Source organism: Scyliorhinus canicula, chromosome 2 (assembly GCF_902713615.1).
Source record: "Scyliorhinus canicula chromosome 2, sScyCan1.1, whole genome shotgun sequence".
Lineage (NCBI taxonomy): Eukaryota > Metazoa > Chordata > Chondrichthyes > Carcharhiniformes > Scyliorhinidae > Scyliorhinus > Scyliorhinus canicula.
Genome location: NC_052147.1, coordinates 98003196 through 98024239, shown reverse-complemented (window position 1 = coordinate 98024239; position 21044 = coordinate 98003196). Strand labels below are relative to the sequence as shown.

The 21044-nt window shown below is 48.0% G+C and overlaps 1 protein-coding gene across 2 annotated transcripts in view; it reads left to right on the top strand.

Annotated features, from left to right (window-relative positions):
• tyro3 (TYRO3 protein tyrosine kinase) overlaps positions 1-20537 on the top strand; it is a 192362-nt gene extending 171825 nt beyond the window's left edge. For both annotated transcript variants that reach the window (XM_038783864.1, XM_038783873.1), the window contains 7 exons: positions 1571-1651; positions 6729-6821; positions 9753-9874; positions 12904-13013; positions 15389-15548; positions 18821-18957; positions 19867-20537. In XM_038783864.1, coding sequence (XP_038639792.1) covers positions 1571-1651; positions 6729-6821; positions 9753-9874; positions 12904-13013; positions 15389-15548; positions 18821-18957; positions 19867-20236 — 1073 coding nt within the window. In that variant the 3' untranslated portion in view covers positions 20237-20537. The remainder of the gene's footprint in view (positions 1-1570; positions 1652-6728; positions 6822-9752; positions 9875-12903; positions 13014-15388; positions 15549-18820; positions 18958-19866) is intronic.
• The last annotated feature ends 507 nt before the right edge of the window (positions 20538-21044 follow it).

Here is a 21044-nt window from a genome sequence, read left to right as displayed (position 1 = left end):
TCACCCACCTCTTCTCTTTCAAAATCTGAAACTTCTATGGAAAGTAACAACATAAATTGTTGATCAGCGCAGCCCGATGTGACTGAATAGGGCTTGCCAGTCTATTGATTGTTCCCTTACTAACACTGTTTTACTGGATGTGTCATAGCAGCATGGGGAACATGTATGGTGGGATTCTCCGCCCCGCCAAGCCACATTTCTGCCCCGACCGGCTGGCAGGATTCTCCGTTATGCCAGCCGGTCAATGGGGTTTCCCATTGTTGGGCAGCCCCACGCTGTCGGGAAATCTCCGGGCGCCGGCATAACAGAGAATCAAGGTGGCGAAGAATCCTGGCCGTAGTAGTTTTGGCTTTGTACTTACACTTACCAAATTTTCGATTACTTTTGGAAAGCATCTATTTCGCCACAGTGCTGAAAGCAATCATCATCCTGCTCTTGTAATTTGAGGTTTAGTTCGTTTAGAATTGAAACAATGTCTGGCAGGTAACATATAGTTCGCATCCAACTCTCATTTGCCAGTACTTCCCTGCATATAACACACATGGGCTTTGTATTCTGATTTGTATTGGCACAATTAACAAAGGCATACCTCCAGAATTCATCTTTATTGTCACCGATTTTAATTTCTTCGTAATAGGAAGTTCACCACAGGCCCTGGAGCCCTGGATCCAGCTCACACCTGCTTTGTTCCTGCCATGGACTCTCCTGAGCAGCTCTCTCCATCAGATTCAGTTGTGCAATGCTAGCCTGTTTGTGTCTCTGGCCCTGTTTTCCTTATTACAAAATGATCCATTTTCAGCTCTTCACACAGTCCTGTTACTTGCATTCCGGCAGTTACAAAATGGAGGAATCTCTCCTCCGTGATTTTGCGCCCAAAGCATGGGACGTCAGTGTCTGTGCCGGGCACGTGACCTGCTCTCTGCCGCCGCTTCTGGTGGGATGACTCCAGCGTTTGCATTTAAAGACTGGTTGCGGCCGGCAGTCTGAAAAGCCGGTTGCAGCCGAATGGCACTTCTCCCGCGATTGGTAACACTGCGACTAATCACATTGCAACCCTCCCGGCACCCACCCGTGACCCACACGCGGGTCGCTCCCCCAGTTTGAAAACCCTGATCTAGTTGATGCCCTAGTGCAGCCCTGAGGGAGTGAGGCACTGTCTGCTCTCGCTGGCAAATGTACAAAATCCCACATCAGCATTCAAAGAAGAGCAGGGGAACTTTCTCCACTGTCGTGGCCGTTGCTTATCCCTCAACATTAAAACAGATTATCATTGATTCTCACAGCGCTGCTAGTGGGAGCTTGCTGTGCACAAATCACTGCCACATTCCCGACATTACAAAAGACGACATTCCATGCTGTGGAATGTCTAAGATTGTGAAAACTGCTATATAAATGCAAGTCTTTATTTACTGGAGTTTGAGTTTGCATCTATATTAAGTGTTACAAGTCGCTGGATGAATGTCACAAACTCACTGAGTCCGAGGAGAAATCCCATTGGACCCTATTATTTCTCATTATCAATTACATTCTTATCTGATTTACCAACATTTGCTTTGTTTTTAATTTCCAGGAGAGTTTGGTTCGGTCAAGGAGGCTTATTTAAAGATGGAAGATGGGTCCTGCCAAAAGTTGGCTGTGAAAATGCTAAAAAGTAAGTGAAAATTGCCCACCTTGAAGTTGCAGTGCGATAGAAGTAGGAAAATGTTGCATTAGTGTTGGGCCTTGAAGAGGTCGCGCCTGGAGTATTGTTACGGTCTCCTTACTTAAGAAAGGCTATAACTGCATTATAAACACTTCACGGAAGGTTCACTCGACTGATTCCTGGGCAGAGGGGCTTATCGTGTGAGGAAAGGTTGAGCAGGTTGAGCCGATTCCCATGGAGCTCAGAAGAATGAGTGAGTGGTGGTCTTATTGAAGCATATAAGACCCTGAGGGGTTTTGACAGAATGGCTGCTGAGAGGATGTTTCTCCTGTGGGGGAGCCCAGAATGATGGCACACAGTTTAAAAATCAGGCGTCTCCCATGTAAGACTGAGATGAGGAGAAAGGGGGAATAGCGGGAGAGCCCCAATTCGGGTTCGGCGTCGGGCTGATTCCAGGTCTCCTGACTCGCTCCGCCTGGTGCAATCTGGATCTCGCCCTTGCTGGGCGACATCCAGATCTGGATATTTAAATGAGCCTAATGACTCATTTAAATACCCAGATGCCGGATTTGCCCAGTGCCCGATACTGAATTGCCGGGCCTAGGAGAGCTCACCAGGGTGTCGTTTACACAACACAAATGTGGACAAGCCTGGCACTGGTAGGGGTCGGGCCCAGGGGGGGGGAGGGGGGGGGGGGGTCTTGCCACTTAGAGGGTATGAGGGGGGGTTCCCAAGGGTCTCCCCAAAGTTGAGGGGGGATCAATAAGGCCGGTGGGCCTGAGAGGGGGAAAGATCTGGAGCAGGATTCTCCATCCTGCCACCCTTTATCCAGTGGCCGGCCAATGGGGTTTCCCATTGTGGCCACCCCACGCTATCGGGAAACCCACGGGTGTGGGTGCACTGCCGGCGACGTGGAGAATCCCACAGTGGGGCTGCCGATCAAAATGGCGGCCCGATCTGTGAACAGACTAAGCTCACCAGCAGAAAATCACTCCAAGTGCAACCTTGGCGGAGAGAGGCCCAAAAAACGGCAAAATAGCAACTGCCGAAAACACCCCGCTAAACACGCCCGACAGCGGCCTTAGTTTGAATTGGGCCCTCTGTCTCTCAGAGGGTCGTTAGTCTGGAGAACACTGGAGGCTGGGTCATTGAATATATTCAAAGCTAATTTAAACAGATTTTTGATCGACAAGGTAGTCTAAGGTTATTTGGGGCAGACAGCAAAGTGGAGTTGTGGCCAAAATCTTATTGAAAGGCAGAACAGGCTCGAGGGGCTGAATGGCCTAGTTCTGTTCCTTTCTTGTCCTTCATGTGTTCTTGTGGTTGGACTCTAGCAGGTGCATTGAGTTTGGCTTTCTGGCCTTCATACGATTGACTCAGCTATACAGACACAATTGGGCTCCATTGAAGTGATAGCACTCTCCCACCACCCTCCCTCTCCTGATTCATCCTTGGCTCAGGAGAACCAAAGGCGAGAAGCAGCCATTTAACCCATTGGGGCTGTTTTGTCCTCTCCCACTGCAGCCACTGGGGTCAATCTTCATCTGTGGGTAGCATTCTGTACGATCTGATCAGGGCTGTTTAGCACACTGGGCTAAATCACTGGCTTTAAAAGCAGACCAAGGCAGGCCATTCCCGTAACACGGTTCGATTCCCGTAACAGCCTTCCCGTACAGGTGCCGGAATGTGGCACCTAGGGGCTTTTCACAGTAACTTCATTGAGCCTACTCGTGACAATAAGCAATTTTCATTTCATTTTTCCTTTCACCCCAAGGTTTAAGCACATCCAGGCTGACACTCCAGTACAGTACTGGGGTGTGCAGTGCTGTCAGAGCTGCAGTCTTTTGGATGAAATGTTAAACTGGCTAATGCCTTCTCCAGTGGACGTGAGCGGCATGGTGGCACAGTGGTTAGCACTGCTGCCTTACAGCGCCAAGAACCCTGGTTCAATTCCGTCCTCGGGTGACTGTGTGGAGTCTGCACATTCTCTCTATGTCTGCCTGAGTTTCCTCCGGGTGTTCTGGCTGTTGTGTTATGTAATTTGGAATAACACTAGCTGCCACTTCATGCAGTTTTGAGTAAAAGATGCTCCAGACTTTTAAGTGAGTTCAATGTGTTTTATTGAACTATTAGCACAGTTCTCAATGAGTTCGACTCTCTGCTAATCTAACTGTAGTAACTCAGTCTAACTGAACCAGCCTTGCTCTAAGCCACGTGCTGGGGTGTGATGCTGAGGATACACCCTGTCTCACTCTGTAGATGTTGGTCTGTGGAAAGAGGAGGGGTGTGGGTGCCTCATCCCTTTTATAGTGAGATACCACCCCTGAGTGTCCTGACTGCTCATTGGTCGTGTCCTATTCTATGTGTTCATTAGCTGCATGTTTGCATATCATGACACTGGCTTCCTCCCACAGTCCAAATATATGTGGGTTAGGTGGATTGGCCGTGCTAAATAGCCCCTGAGTGTCCAAAAGGTTAGGTGGGGTTACAGGGCTAGGGTGGGGGCCTAACCCGAGGTAGGGTACTCTTTTGGAGTGTAGGTACAGACTCGATGGGCCAAATGGCCTCCTTCTGCACTGTCGACATTCTATGAGAGATCTCACGATATTATTCTGAAGAACAGTGGGAGAGCTCTCCTCATGATACTGATTCATATTTATTCCTGGGCCAGCATCACTAAAATAGATAATCTACTCATTATCACGTTGCTGTTTGTGGGATCTTGCTGAGCACAAATTGGCTGCTGTGTTTCTTACATTACAGCCCTGACAATATTTTAAAAATACTTCACTGACTGCCAGATTCTTTATGATGCCCTGAGGTTGTGAAAGGTGCTGTGCTCTTAACCAAAATATTATTTGCACATACTTCACTATGCCAGTCATTTTGAAACATTTGTGGTCTCATTCTTTGAGGACATGAATTCTAATTAAGATATTTTAAACTAGATGTAAAACAAGGCTTCCATTTTCCCAGACATAATTTGAGGTGGCATCCTGACTTTGTTTTTCTTTTTGCCGCCATTTCGTATTTGACATCGGCTTAAGATCATTTTAACCCTTTGTTTTCGACCATCCCAAATCTCAATTGTATTATTTCCCGCCACACGGGAGGCCATGAAGGTCGGGCACATGAGACACAGGGCAACTGCACATTCCGGATAAATGGGACTGGAAGATAATCAACTCCTAACTGTGGCTACTGAGGCTGAGAAATGGTCATCAGCAAGACTGGGAACCATGGCAACCCGAGGGCCGTGCTGGCAGTTGCTGAAGCTGCTTAGAGGAGTTTCAGATTGATGTCCGTTCCACTTTCCATTCCTCTTTCCGTTCCTCCTCGTATTTGACGAAGCAATACCAGAGCTAAATGGGTCAAATTATGACAGCAGGTCACTTCGGCTGGGCTTCTATTCCCTCAAGTGTCGTATAGGAGATTTCGGGGTGATTTAATTGGATTGTTTAGGATGATTAGGGTAGATAGTGAGACGCAATTTCCTCATGTGGGGGAATCCAGATGAGGACGTAAGCTTAAAATAGATAGGTTGTTCAGGAATGGTATCAGAGAGCACTTCCTCACAGATAGGTAAGTGGAAATGCAGAACTCTTCCCCCGCCCCTCAAAAACAGCTGCTGAAACAGTGGAAAATTTCAAAACTGACATTGATAGGTATAAAAGCTCAGGAGGACCGAGAAGGTAAGTTCAAATGAAATTTGATTCAAGCACAGAAGCAAGGACTCATTACTGCTTGCAGACCAAAGGTCCAAACCGGGACTACTGGTCACACTGATCCCAGTCTGGAATGGCTTTATGAGCCCGAGTTGGGTGGGCCGCCCACTAACGGGGGAGCTCATGTTCCACTAGAACAGTGGTTCTCAACCGGGGTCCACATGGACCCTGGGGGTCCATGTAACATTACTGGGGGTCCACACAAAGAAAATACCGAATTGGGGGTCCACGGTGATATTTTAGTGGTCCATAGAGCAATTCTACTTCAGAACAATTGTTATTACTGAGAATTAAATTTTTACAGTAATCTACGCCATATTAAAATACTAAAAGTAGAAATATTCATGTAGCTATGAATTTTTTATGGCAATCAAGTAGAAGAAAAAAACATTTGACAGTGTCGTAAATTTAAAGTTACCTAGAACAAACGGAGGTGAAAATCACCCATCTTTTCTCAGGTAGCAGGCAGCGACCTTAGATGTTTGTTTTCATGATGAATATTCACCTTTCTCTCTCTCTCTCGCACTGACAAAGGTCAAAGAGAGATTATAATCGGCAGCACGGTGGCGCAGTGGGTTAGCACTGTGGCCTCACGGCGCCGAGGTCCCAGGTTCGATCCCGGCTCTGGAACACTGACCGTGTGGAGTTTGCACATTCTCCCCGTGTTTACGTGGGTTTCGCCCCCACAGCCCAAAGATGTGCAGGGTAGGTGGATTAGCCATGCTAAATTGCCTCTTAATTGGAAAAATTGAATTGGGTATTCTAAATTTATTTTTTTTTAAAAAGAGAGATTATAATCTATCTAATTTACCTTGAGGGATGAAGGGGCTCAGAACCCAGTAATCACTAGAAACTGTGTATATTTGATATGAATTGGTTATTTTTAGAGTAATTTAATTCAACTTAGTCAGTAAAAAGTTTTTTTCATTACTTTTCATATTAGAATAAGTTTGGCAACGTACGAAAATACCGCTAATCCGTTTCCAACCCTCACGGTAAGGTAGATAGACTTTAGTCATCGGACAAAATATAAGGATTAGTTTACCACGCATATAAGAAGCTTTTTTTTCTGTGGAATGGCTATGGGGGTCCACAAAAAAAATTAAGAGGAAAAGGAGTCCATGGGTTAAAAAAGGTTGAGAACTCCTGCACTAGAAGATCAATTGGGGTGTCCCCATGGGTCTCGTGAGGGTTATTACAATGCATTTGTGCTTGGTAAGGGTATTAATGGAGATGGAACAAAAGCAGGTAGATGGAGTTAAAAGGTGCGCCAAGATCTAGTTCAATTACAGAACAGGTTTGCAGATTGGATTGTCTGCTCCCATCCTCTGTTCCCAAGTCACTATCTCTCTCCCATGCAGCTGAAATCAACGCATCTGGAGATATCGAGGAGTTTCTGCGAGAGGCAGCCTGCATGAAAGAATTCAACCATCACAACGTCATCAAGGTGATTGGTGAGTGTTGCAGGAACTAGGTCAGAATTTAACGCTACTCAGGCGGGCGTGTGTAAAATCAGGCCCATGCTGTCTCGCGATATTTCGGTAGGCAGGTGCGCGCACTCGTCGGAAGCTCGCCAGCTGACAATCAAGAAGCTAATTTAAATGAATAAAACAGCCATTGAATGGGATTTTACGTGGCCTGTCTGCTTTCACGGTTAGGGGGTGGGCCGATTAGCCGGGCAGCCTTTATGTTTTAGCTACAATCTCGATCCAGGGTGGGATTAAAGTCAGGGCTCATTTCACATTTTTCTTTATTATGGGGCAATTTAGCATGACCAATCCACCTAACCTGCACATCTTTGGTCTGTGGGAGGATAGCGGAGAACCCGGAGGAAACCCACACAGACACGGGGAGAACGTGCAGACTCCGCACTGACAGTGACCCAAGCTGGGAATCGAATCTGGAACCCTGGTGCTGTGAGGCAGCATTGCTAACCACTGTGCCACCATGCCGCCCCTCAATTCAAATGAACAAGTGTGTCTGGGGACTGATTGTGCATTCCGTGGTAGTTTTTCCACAGATATTTGTTTTTTTCACAGTGGCTGTTCCCCCCCCCCCCCCCCCTCTCCCCCATGGGGGCACAATGGAGGCTCCAGCTCGCACCCTCCCGTTTCTCAGCTCCCGCCCACCCCCCGTCCTCCCCAACACTGCTCAATCTTTCACGGAGCTGTTTCACACAGGAATAGTGGTCCGTTAACAATGCGATGTCTGGCAGGAGCGGGTTTCACATCCGCTCCCACCCGCGCCAGCCTCCAGTGAACCCCGAATGTAAAATCTGGGTCCTCGTGTGTGTAGAGGAGACTGGCCTCGAAGACCAGTTGGAGAATAGCACCATCTGGTGTTCAGTTACTCAACCCACAAATCCAGCGTATTGAGTTGCCAACCCAGGTTGGACCTACTCTGGGAGGTTGCGTCACATGACCCCCATCTCTGACCAGCCCCTGCTCTCCACTGTCCCACCATTGATCACCCGAGGCGTTCGTCCTCAGGGCACACCACATTCCCATGCCACTTAGAAAGCAAACCGGCTCTGTGTTATCCAATTGTATGACTGACTGTCAGTCAAATAGCCAATGGCAACCAAGAAGGCCCCATTTCATGGTGAGCTGAAGCACTTGTGCCCCATCTCATGGCTTTGCCCTTTGACCCTCGAGATCATGTCAAATCTTGGCTGAATCTGCAGTAATATTCCTTGGCAATGGAGCTCAGTAGATGCGTTTAGCTTGTTGGCTTTTTAGTGTTTCCAGTACCTTTTTAATAGTGTTGTTTCTCTCAGACTATTTTCTACTACTCTGAAATTGTGATGAACATCCTTCTGAAAATAAAATCTGGGTCGACCAAGTAGATTTTATTTTCTGTCCCCAAAAGTAAGCAATGTAGCTAGGGCACAGCAGGGAGTTTGACAGCACCATTTTCAGATAAGCACTGAATGAGCAGAGTGGCGCAGCGGAAGCATGCTGGGCCCATAACCCAGAGGACGATGGATCAAAACCATTCTCTGCTAGTTACTTTTGCAGGGGCTGGTTTAGCTCACTGGGCTAAATCGCTGGCTTTTAAAGCAGACCAAGCAGGCCAGCAGCACGGTTCGATTCCCGTACCAGCCGCGCCGGAATGTGGCGACTAGGGGCTTTTCACAGTAACTTCATTGAAGCCTACTCGTGACAATAAGCGATTTTCATTTTATTCATTTCATTTCAATGGCCTCTTTCTGTGCTATTACAGTTGCCCCTGAGCACAAGGGTCAATGTCTCATTGCCAAATAGCAGCTAATGTGTTGATGGCAGTGGCTCAGTTTGTAGGCCTCTTGGCTTGTGTCATGCCCCATGAACCCATGTTGTGTGTTCTCAGTGCTGCTCATTGTTGGAGGTGCCATCTTTCAGGTGAGACGTCGAACCTCTCATGTGGATGAAAACTCCACCTTCCTGAGGAGTACAGCTCCAACACACTCAAGACAGGCTCAACACTATCCAAGATAAAGCAGCCTGCTGAATAGCACCCCATCCATCCACCATCTTCAACATTCACCCCCTCCACCACCGACACACAGTGGCAGCAGTGTGTACCATTGACATGATGCATTGCTGCACCTCACTAAGGTTCCTTCGGTAGCACCTTTCAATTCGAGACCTCTACCACCGAGAAAGACAAAGGCAGCGAATGCATGGCAACACTACAACTTGTAAATTCCTCTTTCAGTCACACACTATCCAGACTTTGAAATATATCGCTGTCCTTCACTGTCACAGGGTCAAAATCCTGGAACTCCCTCCCTAACAGCACTATGGGTGTACCTACACCACATGGATATCAGTGATTGAATGAGGCAGCTCGCCACCAGTCTGAAGGGCAGTTAGGAATGGGCGATGAATGCTGGCCGAGCCAGCAAAACCCACATCTCATGAAAGAATAAAAGAAGAGCAGGGGAATTTGCCCAGTGTCGGGGTCAATTTGTATCCTTCAACCAATATCACTAAAATAAAAGATCTGGGGAGAGATTCTCCAACCCCCCCTCCCCCCCACCGGGCCGGAGAATTGCCAGGGGGGCGGCGTGAATCCCGTCCCGCCGCCCCAATGCCGACTGCCGGATTTTCCGGCGACAGTTTTTCGGCGGGCGGGAATCGCGCGCTCTGATCGGGGGCCGTTGTCATTAGCGTTCGGAGCACAGCCTTCACCTGAGGAAGGAGCTGCGCTCCGAAAGCTAGTGATTCAAAACAAACCTGTTGGACTTTAACCTGGTGTTCTAAGATTTCTTACTCTATTAATCAAAACCAGGGTACCATATGCTTTTTTATCAACTTTTTCAACTGGTGCTCCTTACATAGCATCTTCATGTGCTGAAGTCAAATCATTGTTTACTTGTTTATTTTTTTCCCTGCTCTATCCAGGAGTGAGTCTCCAGAGTCGAGCCCATCGCCGGCTCCCAGTTCCCATGGTCCTGCTGCCTTTCATGAAACATGGAGATCTTCGCACCTACCTTGTACTCTCCAGGCTTGGAGACCAGCCAATTGTAAGTCAGTGATCTACCTCATACCCCAGATGCTAACTCAATGACCTGCTCTCCTATTCCTTTAATTTCTACACGGGAGAATGTAGCATTAAAGAGGAGCTAATCTACAGTCTAAGCAGTGACAGCACTCTGGTCCAATCCCCATTTGGATGACCTCAGGAAGAGAAAGAGCTGTCCTGTGACCCCTGTCCCCATACCTCTCTCTCTGCTGGTGAAATATAGAGAGGACAGCTCTGGGCCCCAATGCGATGCCTCCCACAGGGGAATAGTGCGCTTCCATCCACAGTCTAGGTGCATACATGAAGATTGGCCACTTACAGTGTGGGCGTGGAGGAGCAGCAATGCTGGCTGGAAATTCCCTCAGCGAATGCTGGAAATCCAGCAAAAAAGATAAAAAGGAAAGAATTGATCCAAAAAGTAGAGAAAAATGCAAAATTCCCTTGTTTAAGAGTAATTGCATATTCCAATGGTATCCCTCACACACAGCTCTCTTGCTCAAATGACTGAATTGTGGGTGAATGGCGGTGTGGGTCTCACCCAAAAAACCGGGGGCAAACACCCCGCCAAACACGCCCAAAATGACACTTCAAAATATTTTGGTTGAAAAGCACCCATGTTCTGGGTGGGATGACATCACCAAGAACAACTGTGCTCCAGGGTGACATCAAACTGAGATTCCTTAAAGAGGCACTACCCTCACGGGTAAACAATGATGGAAACAAAACCCAATAATTAAACATGCCTTGTGCAATGTGCCACAGTGATGAATATGACAATGAGGCTCATCTCATTTCTCAAAGAAAGTAAACCTTCCAAACATAATTCTCGTGAAGATAATTTGTTGGCAGAATTGGGTTGAGCGGGGGGGGGGGGGGGGGGGGGGGGGGGGGGGCTAATAGCTATCAGTGAATTGGCAGCCCATGGCTGAGGGAATCAGCTAAAACAGATTGGCTGTGGGTCCATTTTGTGCTGCTCGTGAAGATGATTTTCCCCCTGTACCAGTGGATTTAAGGGCCTCAAATGGCTCTGGGGAAAAATGGCTGTCCATGATCCTTCCCACTCCAGACTTAACCGGGACATAGACAGGAAGGCAGATATGGCACCCTTCCCACTTCCAAACTTCTCTCAGGGGAGGGTATTGAATCCCACCCATTATCCTTTTTTTAATTTATAAATTTAGAGTACCCAATTACTTTTTTCTCCAATTAAGGGGAAATTTAGCATGGCCAATCCACCTAACCTGCACATCTTTGGGTTGTGGGGGTGAAACCCACGGGGATTGAACACGGGTCCTCAGCGCCTTGAGGCAGCACCACCCATTATCCCTGAGAGCTATGTTAAACTCTTGTTCTTTTCTCCAACATGGCTTCCTCAAACCCCTCTGCCCTGGTCCATCTATCCTCAGCTCCAGCAATAAGTATAAGGAGCTTGTGAGCTTCCTTTTTGCCTATCATCTGTTCTCCTGCTTTTCCTGTCCTCTTTGTCTCTAACCCAGCTTTCACCCATGCTTCCATATGCCTCAATGCAGATCACTTAGTTTCTGTCTCGCCTTCTCCTTGTCTATCCATCTCATCTCTGTAAATCCTGCCTTAGCTCATTCGCTGCTGAAACTCTGGTCCATGGCTTTGTGAGACCTGGCCTCAATTATTCCAATGTTCTTTTAGCTGGCCTTCCACTTTTATCTCAGGTAAACTTCAGCTCATCCAAAACTCTCCTTCCGTTTTCCCTAAGCAGCACCAACATCCGATTTCACTGAACAACGCTGTTCCTGGTCTTCCCGCACAGTTATAAATCCTCCTCATTTTAATTCAACCCCTTGACCTTGATGTTGCTCCTTCCTATCTGTTTTGTAGCCCTCACTCCCAAGCTCCCTGTTTCTTTGATGAATGGGCCTACCATTGCCTCTTCATTGGCAGCTCTGACTTCAGCCAACTAGGCCCAATTCTCTGGAATTGCCTCGGTCTCTGTGCATTCCTCTCTTCCAATAAGACCCTGATCAAAACTCTACAACCATGCTTTTAGTCACCCGTTGCAATATCTTATTAATTGGCTTCATGTTTAGCTTTTCCTCCAGGACTTGAGCTCAAAAGACACTCCAGTGAGGGCAGCACGGTGGCCTAGTGGTTAGCACAACCGCCTCACGGCGCTGAGGTCCCAGGTTCGATCCCGGTTCTGGGTCACTGTCCGTGTGGAGTTTGCACATTCTCCCCGTGTCTGCGTGGGTTTCGCCCCCACAACCCAAAAATGTGCAGAGTAGGTGGATTGGCCACGCTAAATTGCCCCTTAATTGAAAAAAATAATTGGGTAGTCTAAATTTAAAAAAAAAGACACTCCAGTGCAGTACTGAGGCGTGCTGCACAGTTGGAGGTTCCATCTTTCAGATGAGACGTTAAGCCACCCACTCACTTGGGTGGATATAAATAATCCCATGCATTATTTTGAAGAAGAGCAGGGGAGTTCTCCCCGGTGACCTGGCCATATTTATCCCTCAGTCAACATCACAAAAACAGACTATCTGGTCAGTATCACATCACTGTTTGTGGGAGCTTGCAGTGCTGTGTAAATTGGCTGCTGTGTTTCCTACATCACAACACTCAAAGTCATGAGTTGTAAATTGCTTTGGAATAGTGGTCCTGAAGGGACAATTTAGCGTGGCCAGTCCATTTAATTTATAAATTTAGAGTACCCAATTATTTTTTTCTCCAATTAAGGGGCAATTTAGCGTGGCCAATCCACCTACCCTGCACATCTTTGGGTTGTGGGGGCGAAACCCACGCAGACACGGGGAGAATGTGCAAACTCCACACGGACAGTGACCCAGAGCCGGGATCGAACCTGGGAGCTAGGCGGCATGAGGCAGCAATGCTAACCACTGCACCACCGTGCTGCCCTGTGGTCCTGAATTTCTAATTACTCCTGTCTGAAACACCTTGGGATGTTTGGCTATACTTGTTCCTCCATAGCCTGGTTGGATGGTTTATGTTGCATCTCTCTTTCCCCCAGTTGATGATAATCTCTCTTTCTTTCAGGACATTCCAGTACAGACCCTATTGAGCTTTATGATTGACATTGTCAAAGGGATGGAGTACTTGAGCAGCAAGAACTTTGTCCACAGGGATCTGGCAACGCGTAACTGCATGTAAGTGAGCACACGTGGGGTATACACTGCATATTATTCATTCATAGGAAGTGGGCTTCGCTGGCCAAGCCAGCATTTATTGCCCATCCCTAATTGCCCTTGAGAAGGTGGTGATGAGCTACCTTGTTGAACCGCTGCAGTCCCTGTGGTGTAGGTACACCCACAGTGCTGTTAGGGAGTTCCAGGATTTTAACCCAGCGACAGTGAAGGAACAGCAATGTATTTCCGAGTAAGGATGTTGAGTGGGTTGGAGGGGATTTTGCAGGTGACGATGCTCCCATGTGTCAGCTGCCCTTATCCTTCTAGATAGTAGAGGTCAGGGGTTTGAAAAGTATGGTTGAAAGAGCCTTGGCAAGTTACTGCAGTGCATCTTGCGGTTGGTATTCATTACTGTCACTGTGTGTGTTGGTGGAGGGAGCGAATGTTGAAGGTGGTGGAGGAAGTGTTAATCAAGCAAGCTGTTTTGTTCTCAATGGTGTTGAGCTTCTTGAATATTGTTGGTGCTGCACTCATCCAAGAAGCAGGGAGTATTCCACCACAATTTTGACTTGTGCCTTGTAGATGGCAGACAGGCTTTGGGGAGTCAGGAGGTGAGTTACTTGCTGCAGGATTCCTAGTCCCTGACCTGCTTTTGTAGCTACAGTATTTATTTAGCTAGTCCGGTTCAGTTTCTGGTCAATGATAATCCCCAGGAAGTTGATGGTGGGGACATTCGCCGATGGTAATGCCATTGGATGTTGAGGGGAGACAGAGGGCGGGATTCTCCTTTGCCCGATGCCGATATCGTAATCGCCGATCAGACGGAGAATGGGCTCTGATGCCCAAATCGGGGCTGGCACTGGTTTGACGCCCGTCAGCCATGCTCTGCCCACTCCAAAATGATGTCACCGCGTTGTGCGTGTTGCAACGGCATTGGCGCGTCATCGGCAGTCCCTCCCGTGATGCTCCGCCCCCGATAGGCCGGTGGGAACCCGGCGTGGTGGCTACGAACTGTGTCCAGCTCTGTCACACTTGGCCGGTATCCGTGCCACTGGCCGGGTGGGGCTTCCGCGACGGCTGGGGGAGACTGTGGGGGGTGGCAAGGAGCTGGCCATGGTGTGGCCTGTGGGGTTGCGGATGGAGGGTCGAATCTGCGCAATGGGACATGGCCATTCTCCGCCCATTTCTGCTGCGGGAATTTTACCTGGTGCTGCTGCTAGCCCCTCACTGGTTCAGCGACGATTATCCTGGTTCACCTGCAGTAACATACCCAAGTCACCACTGTCCATTTTGGCTATTTTCCAAATAATTCTCAACGATGAAAGCAAATTACTGCGGATGCTGGAATCTGGAACAAAATCAGAAAATACTGGACAATCTGAGCAGGTCTGACAGCATCTGTGGAAAGAGGAAGGAGCTAACATTTCGAGTCTGGATGACTCATTGTCAAAGCTGGACAATCAAGCCTCATGGAGTTCAAAGTGGTGCACAGAGCACGCTTGACCAGAACCCAAATGAGCAGGTTCTTCCCGGAGGTGGAGGATAAATGTGAACCGTGTCAAGAGGGGCCCGGCCAACCACACCCACATGCACTGGGCTTGTCCCAAACATGTTGGGTTCTGGACAGCCTTCTTCTAGGCAATGTCCAAGGTGACACATGGGGAAGAGGGCTAACGCCCTTGCTTTCTATTACCTAATCGTACGCCGGAGAATCCTGCTCAACTGGCGATCGGCAACACCACCCACAGCTGCAGGCTGGCTCGCAGACTTAACGGAATTTCTCTGCCTGGAGAAGATCAAATACGCCATCCGAGGTTTGGAGAAAGGCTTCCTTACTTCATGGGGGCAATTTGTCGGCCTGTTCCAAAACCTGTTTGAGGTCAGCAACAGCTAGTAGAGGGGGAAACTGTAAAGCTGGGAAAGGGAAAAGAGAGAAAGGCAAGGAGGAACACCAGGGGCACACTACCCAGGGGGGAGGGGGCGGGGGGAAGAAGGCAGAGAGCCTGAGAGGGATAAAAAAAACACCTTGGGGGGAGGGGCAAAACCCCCTTATCCACAAGATGGATACGGCCGAAGCTCATGGAGGGAGAAAAGAAAGGGGGAGGGAAAGGGGAGGAATGAGGAGAAGGGGGAACACCCCCCAGATCAATCAGGGAGGGCATCGTGGGGGGTGGGGGGGAGGGGGGGGGGGGGTTGGTGGTTAGGGAGAGGGAAGGCGGGGTGTGATAATACGCTGAGTCAGAAGGCGACAGTTAGTAAATAGAGAAACTTAAGAAAAAGCCCTTTTGTATTGTACAATAAATGAAAACGAACGGCAATGTACATAACGTTGAAAATGCCAATATAAAGATTTTTTAAAAAAAATTATGTCATGCAAATCTGCTTGCTTCCTCCAGGCTGGACCAAGATATGCAGGTGTGTGTGGCGGACTTTGGCTTATCTCGGAAGCTGTACAGTGGTGATTACTATAGGCAGGGCAGCGCGAGCAAGCTGCCCGTCAAATGGATTGCATTGGAGAGTTTGGCAGATAATGTGTACACAGTTCATAGTGATGTGGTATGTACAAAATCTATGCGTGTGTGTTATGTGCACAGTTATCTCCTGTGGCATTGCTCACATACAGTCGGAGATCAGAAACTTGGCTGTGACATTCAGCTGTTCTTGCCCCTTTTAAGATCATTGCTCATGGGAATGGCCCGTCTGGTCAATAAGGGACTAATTTTGCTGTTGCTGGGAGCTTGGTAACAGCTTTGCTCTAGGCCCTGGGTGGGGAAACCATTCAAATCATGGTCAAGGTCATCACAGGGGAGCAATGAACCCACTCCTGGGAACAGTTCATAGAGAACAGACAATATTAATGAACCATCATCTAAGCGACAGTCACTGCCTAGAACATGCTAACCATGACACAGAGCAGATCAGACTCACGACCAATGGAACAAACTTGCAATGAGGCAGCGCCATTCATAACCTCAGGGAATGTTGAAGTGTTTTTCAGCCAGTGTTGTAACATATGAAGTGCACCAACCAATTTGTATGCAGCAAGGCCCCACAAACTGCAAGGTGATAATGGCCAGATAATCAGGTTATGTGATGTTGGTTGAGTGATAAATATTGGCCAGGACAATGGGGTGAACTGTCCTGTTCTTTGAATATTGCCACTGGAGCTTTTACATTTCATTCAGGAGGGTGCATTTCTGACAATGCAGAACTCCCTCAGCACTGTACTGGCGTATCAGACTGGACGGTGTGTTTTGGAGTGGGACTTAAACCCACGAGCTTCCATTATCCACTGAACTACAAGATAGGGAGTGTTTACTTTGGAGTCTCTAATGCCTAACAATGCTACAGGTGGAGAAGATGTCTGTCTCCAGTCAATTTAAAAATGGCCGAGAAGCCATTGTATTTTCCTAAAATCCCAACTGATTCACTGTTCTTTAGTGAAGGAAACGTACCATCCTTAACTGGTCTGATCTACATGTGAGTCCAGACTCTTGTCCTTTGTCTGAATAGCTTAGCAAGCCCCTTCAGTTGTTTTTGACAACAATAAGAACGTAAGAAATACCAGTAGGCCATTTGGTCCTACAAGAAGATCATGGCTGAGTTTGTACCCTTACTCCATCTTCCTTCACTATCCCCCTTATCCCTTAACCCGCTTGGTATCCCAAAAATCTATTGACCTCTGACCTGAATATACTGAACAATTTAGCATCCACAACACTCTGGGGTGGAGAAGTCAAAGGGTTTGATGAAGACATCTATCCTCATCTCAGTCCTAAATGACCACAGTTGCATAAGAAGACCCTCCATCACCTTCTTAAGGCACAAGGGATGGACAATAATGCCTGGCCTTGATGCCATTGTGAGAATGAATTCAAATAAACATGAGTGATCAGAGGAAGAAGCAGTCTGTGCTAGAGGGTAAAGAACACCTTGTATGTCATTGGGTCGGTTGAGGAGAGCCTTTACAGGGTGAAGACTCAGTGCCTCTTGAGGCCAAACCAAAAAAACTTGCTGAAGCTCCAGTTAGTCCTGACTTCACCTGGGGGAAATCTGGTTTTGGGTGGTGTGAGGGGAGCGGTGATCTGTTAAAATCAAGCCTGTCACACCATCAGATCAGCTACCTTCCTGCCTTAATTGTTCCCATCTTAACCTGCTCATTCCTGGGCTGCTGCCCTCCAAGTCTCAGCCCTCATTGACTACTGTGATGGTCCCAGGGCAGCCTTGTGGCTGACATCCACCCAGGCTGTCAAACTGGCCAGGTCTCAGGTGGGCCAGTGTTAATGTTTACTCAAATGTCCATGTCCAAATGCAGCAAGACCTGGACAATATCCAGTCTTGGGCTGACAAGTGGTATGTTACATTTGTGCCACACAAGTGCCAGGCAATGACCATCTCCTACAGGAAAGGATCTAACCACTGACCCTTCAATGGCATTACCTTCGTTGAATTCTCCACAGTCTTCATCCTGGGGTTACTATTGATCATAAACTGAACTGGACTGGCCACATTAATACTGTGGCTACCAGGGCATGTCAAAGATTAGGAATCCTACAGTGAGTAACTCATCTCCTGACCCCACAAAGGCTGTTCACAATCTACAAGGCACAAGTCAGGAGTGTAATGGAATATTCTCCACTTGCCTGGATGAGTGCAGCTTCAACAACACTCAAAAAACTCAACACCATCCAGGACAAAGCAGCCCACTCAATTGTTCCCCCTTCCACAAACATTCAAACCCTCCACCACTGACGAACAGTGGCAACATAGAACATAGATAGAACAGTACAGCACAGAACAGGCCCTTCGGCCCTCGATGTTGTGCCGAACAATGATCACCCTCCTTTAAACCCACGTAACCCGTATACCCGTAACCCAACAATCCCCCCATTAACCTTACACTACGGGCAATTTAGCATGGCCAATCCACCTAACCCGCACATCTTTGGACTGTGGGAGGAAACCGGAGCACCCGGAGGAAACCCACGCACACACAGGGAGGACGTGCAGACTCCACACAGACTGTGACCCAGCCGGGAATCGAACCTGGGACCCTGGAGCTGTGAAGCATTGATGCTAACCACCATGCTACCGTGAGGCCCCATACACAGTGTGTATCATCTACAAGATGCACTGCAGTAACTCACCAAGGTTCCTTAGACAACACCTTCCAAACCCATGACCACTACCATCTAGAAGGACAAGAGCAGCAGATACCTGGGAACCCCACCACCTGGAGGTTCTCCTCCAAGTCACTCACTGTCCTGACTTGGAAATATATTGCCGTTCCTTCACTGTCACTGGGGCAACAGCATGAAACTCCCTCCCTACCACTGGGTGTAACCTACCCTTCAAGAACTGCAATGGTTCAAGACGGCAAATCACCACCATCTTCTGGAGGGCAACTAGGGATGGGCAATAAACCAGCGATGCCCACAGACCAGAAATTATTTTTTTTTAAATTAGGCCGGCCCTGCCATTAGGGTTAGCAGGATCACAATGTCGCCCGAACCTGTCGTGTGCAACACGCGCTACTGGGCTCCCCCGCACCCTCCTGGCCCTCCCATAAATATCGAGGCTCGAGTCCAGTTGCGAAGTGTGCTGAGAGGAGTGAACGTGAGGTACTAAGGGCAGGGGTAGAGTGGAGGCAGGATATGTGGGGGGAGAGGGGTGGAGGTGAGTGGAGGGTGCCATAAAATGCTTTTAATTTGCAGCCATTGCGGGGCCCCCAGCAGGCATCGTGAGCATAACAGGTAAATGTGAATGTACCAGTGTGTTTATCATACATCATTTCTATTTGTAACCGTGTGTTCACTGTCTGATTCTAGTGGTCATTTGGAGTCACAATGTGGGAAATAGCAACGAGAGGTCAGACCCCGTATCCAGGGGTTGAGAATGCGGAGATGTATGATTACCTCATACGTGGGCACAGGTTGAAGCAGCCCCCAGACTGCTTTGATGAAGTGTAAGTAATTCTGTGGAGGAGCTGGGGTTGGGGGGGGTTGGGTCAGTGTGGTGAAAGCACCAAAATTAACTTTCAGAAGTAAAAGGTTCCTTGGTTGGTTATTTTGCCTAACATTCACCGAACAACTCCTCGCTGGCCTACTTTGGCTCCTCGTCAAGCAAAATATCGAGGTTAAAATCCTCGTCTTTGCTTTCCAATCCCTCTGTGCCTCGATCCTTCCGACCTCCGTAATCTCCTCCAGCCCCAGAACCCTCTGGGATATCTGCACTCCCCAATTGTGCATCTCCAGTTTTAACCGCTCCACCGTTGGTGGCATGCTTTCAGCTGCCGAGTCCCAATCTCTCTGGAGGTGCCCCTTGAAACTTAGCTCTAACCAGGTTTTTGGATACATCTTTATGTAGCATCTTGCCAAATCCCATTTGCTGCTCATTCCTGCGAAGCGCCCTGGAACGTTTTACTACATTAAAGGTGCTACATCAATGCAGATTGTTAATCGGGTTAGGGGTTAACACTGCTGCTTACGGTCGGGTTAAGGGCCGGAGATGAATTTGGTTAGTGCTGAATTTATTTCACGAGGATGGGGTGGGGGGCCTGGGGGAAACAAATCACTTTTCTGTTAAATGGGAGACTATTTCTTGTGACAAAGGAGACCTGCAGTAGATGAATTTGCTGTCTCGGGGGCTGAGGCAGATACATCTTGTGGAAGCAGCAATGGTGATTCACGGGGTGTGCTGTCGCCATGCTCTGCTTCACCACCAGCTTCGCAGGCCTAAGGGGCCTGCTCCTGTTCCTATGTTCCTCCCAAAGTAAAATTGAAGATGTTTTAATGGAGACATGCTGTGGAATCGTCTTCCTACATTTGAATGACTTTCTTATTAAGAGCTTTGAACGTTTTTTATGTTGTTACAGGTACAAGCTCATGTACAGGTGTTGGCACACTGACCCCAAGCTCAGGCCCTCCTTCCAGTCTTTGAGGGCATCGCTGGAAGCCCTCTTGCAGCGTCTCTCTCCAATCACGGGGACAGAGCCAAATGTCTACATGAACTTGCAGGAAGGGGCTTCTGGGTCTGATCAGGGCCGCAGCACGGCCTGCTGGGAAGCAGACGGTCAGAGTATAGACAGCATGGTGGTCTCGACTATTTCAGGCACTGCTGACTATCGTTATGTGATGGCACCTCTGAGTTTGATGGAAGAGAGAAGAGGGGGGACCCCAGCAAATGGTTCCGTGGAGGTCACACATGATGGACAACTGGAAGGCGAAGTCACGATAAACCTTTAGCAGCAGGAAGCTTGGGGTTAACTATTGAGCAGTGCAATAATGAAATGGAGGGTGATCCTCTCAGCTGTGCCTTGGTATCACACACGGGTCAAACACTTGTAGGTCCATCTACCTTCAACACGACACAGATCCAAAAAGACCTTCGCAATTTCCGTTGTCAATTAAAACTGGAACAACCAATTTATTTATATCTGTCAAACGATCAAATGTCATTCACTGGACACTTTTTGACATTTAAACAAACGTTTTTTTTAAATGATTCTCTTTGGGTGGCTGACTTGATTAAAAAGTGCAATAATTATAGGTGTCGGTTTGATTCTCCACCTGCACTTTCTCAACGGGTCGAGGCTTTTTGTCGGATTCTAGGGAGCAAGGCAGCTCTGGATGAAGGGATTGAATGGCGGATCAGATCATATCGTCAGTGGACATGCTTATGTGTTAGTACGAACAGTTCCTGCAATCAGTCGGCATGAATATCAAGAAAAAAAAGACTTCCATTTATATCGCACTATTCACGACCATCAGATGTCTCAGAGGGCTTTGCTTTTGAAGTGTAGTCACTGTTGTAACCTAGGAAATTCTGCAACCGATTTGTGCACAGCAAGTTCCCACAAACAGCAATAATCTGTCTTTTGTGATGTTTATTTGGCCTTGATACAAGGTAACTCCCCAGCTCAGCTTTAAATAGAGTCATAGGGTCATTTACATCTACCCCAGCAAGCAAATAGAATCATCGAATCCCGACAGTGCAGAAGGAGGACATACGGCCCATCGAGTCTGCACCAACCCTCTGAAAGAGCACCATATC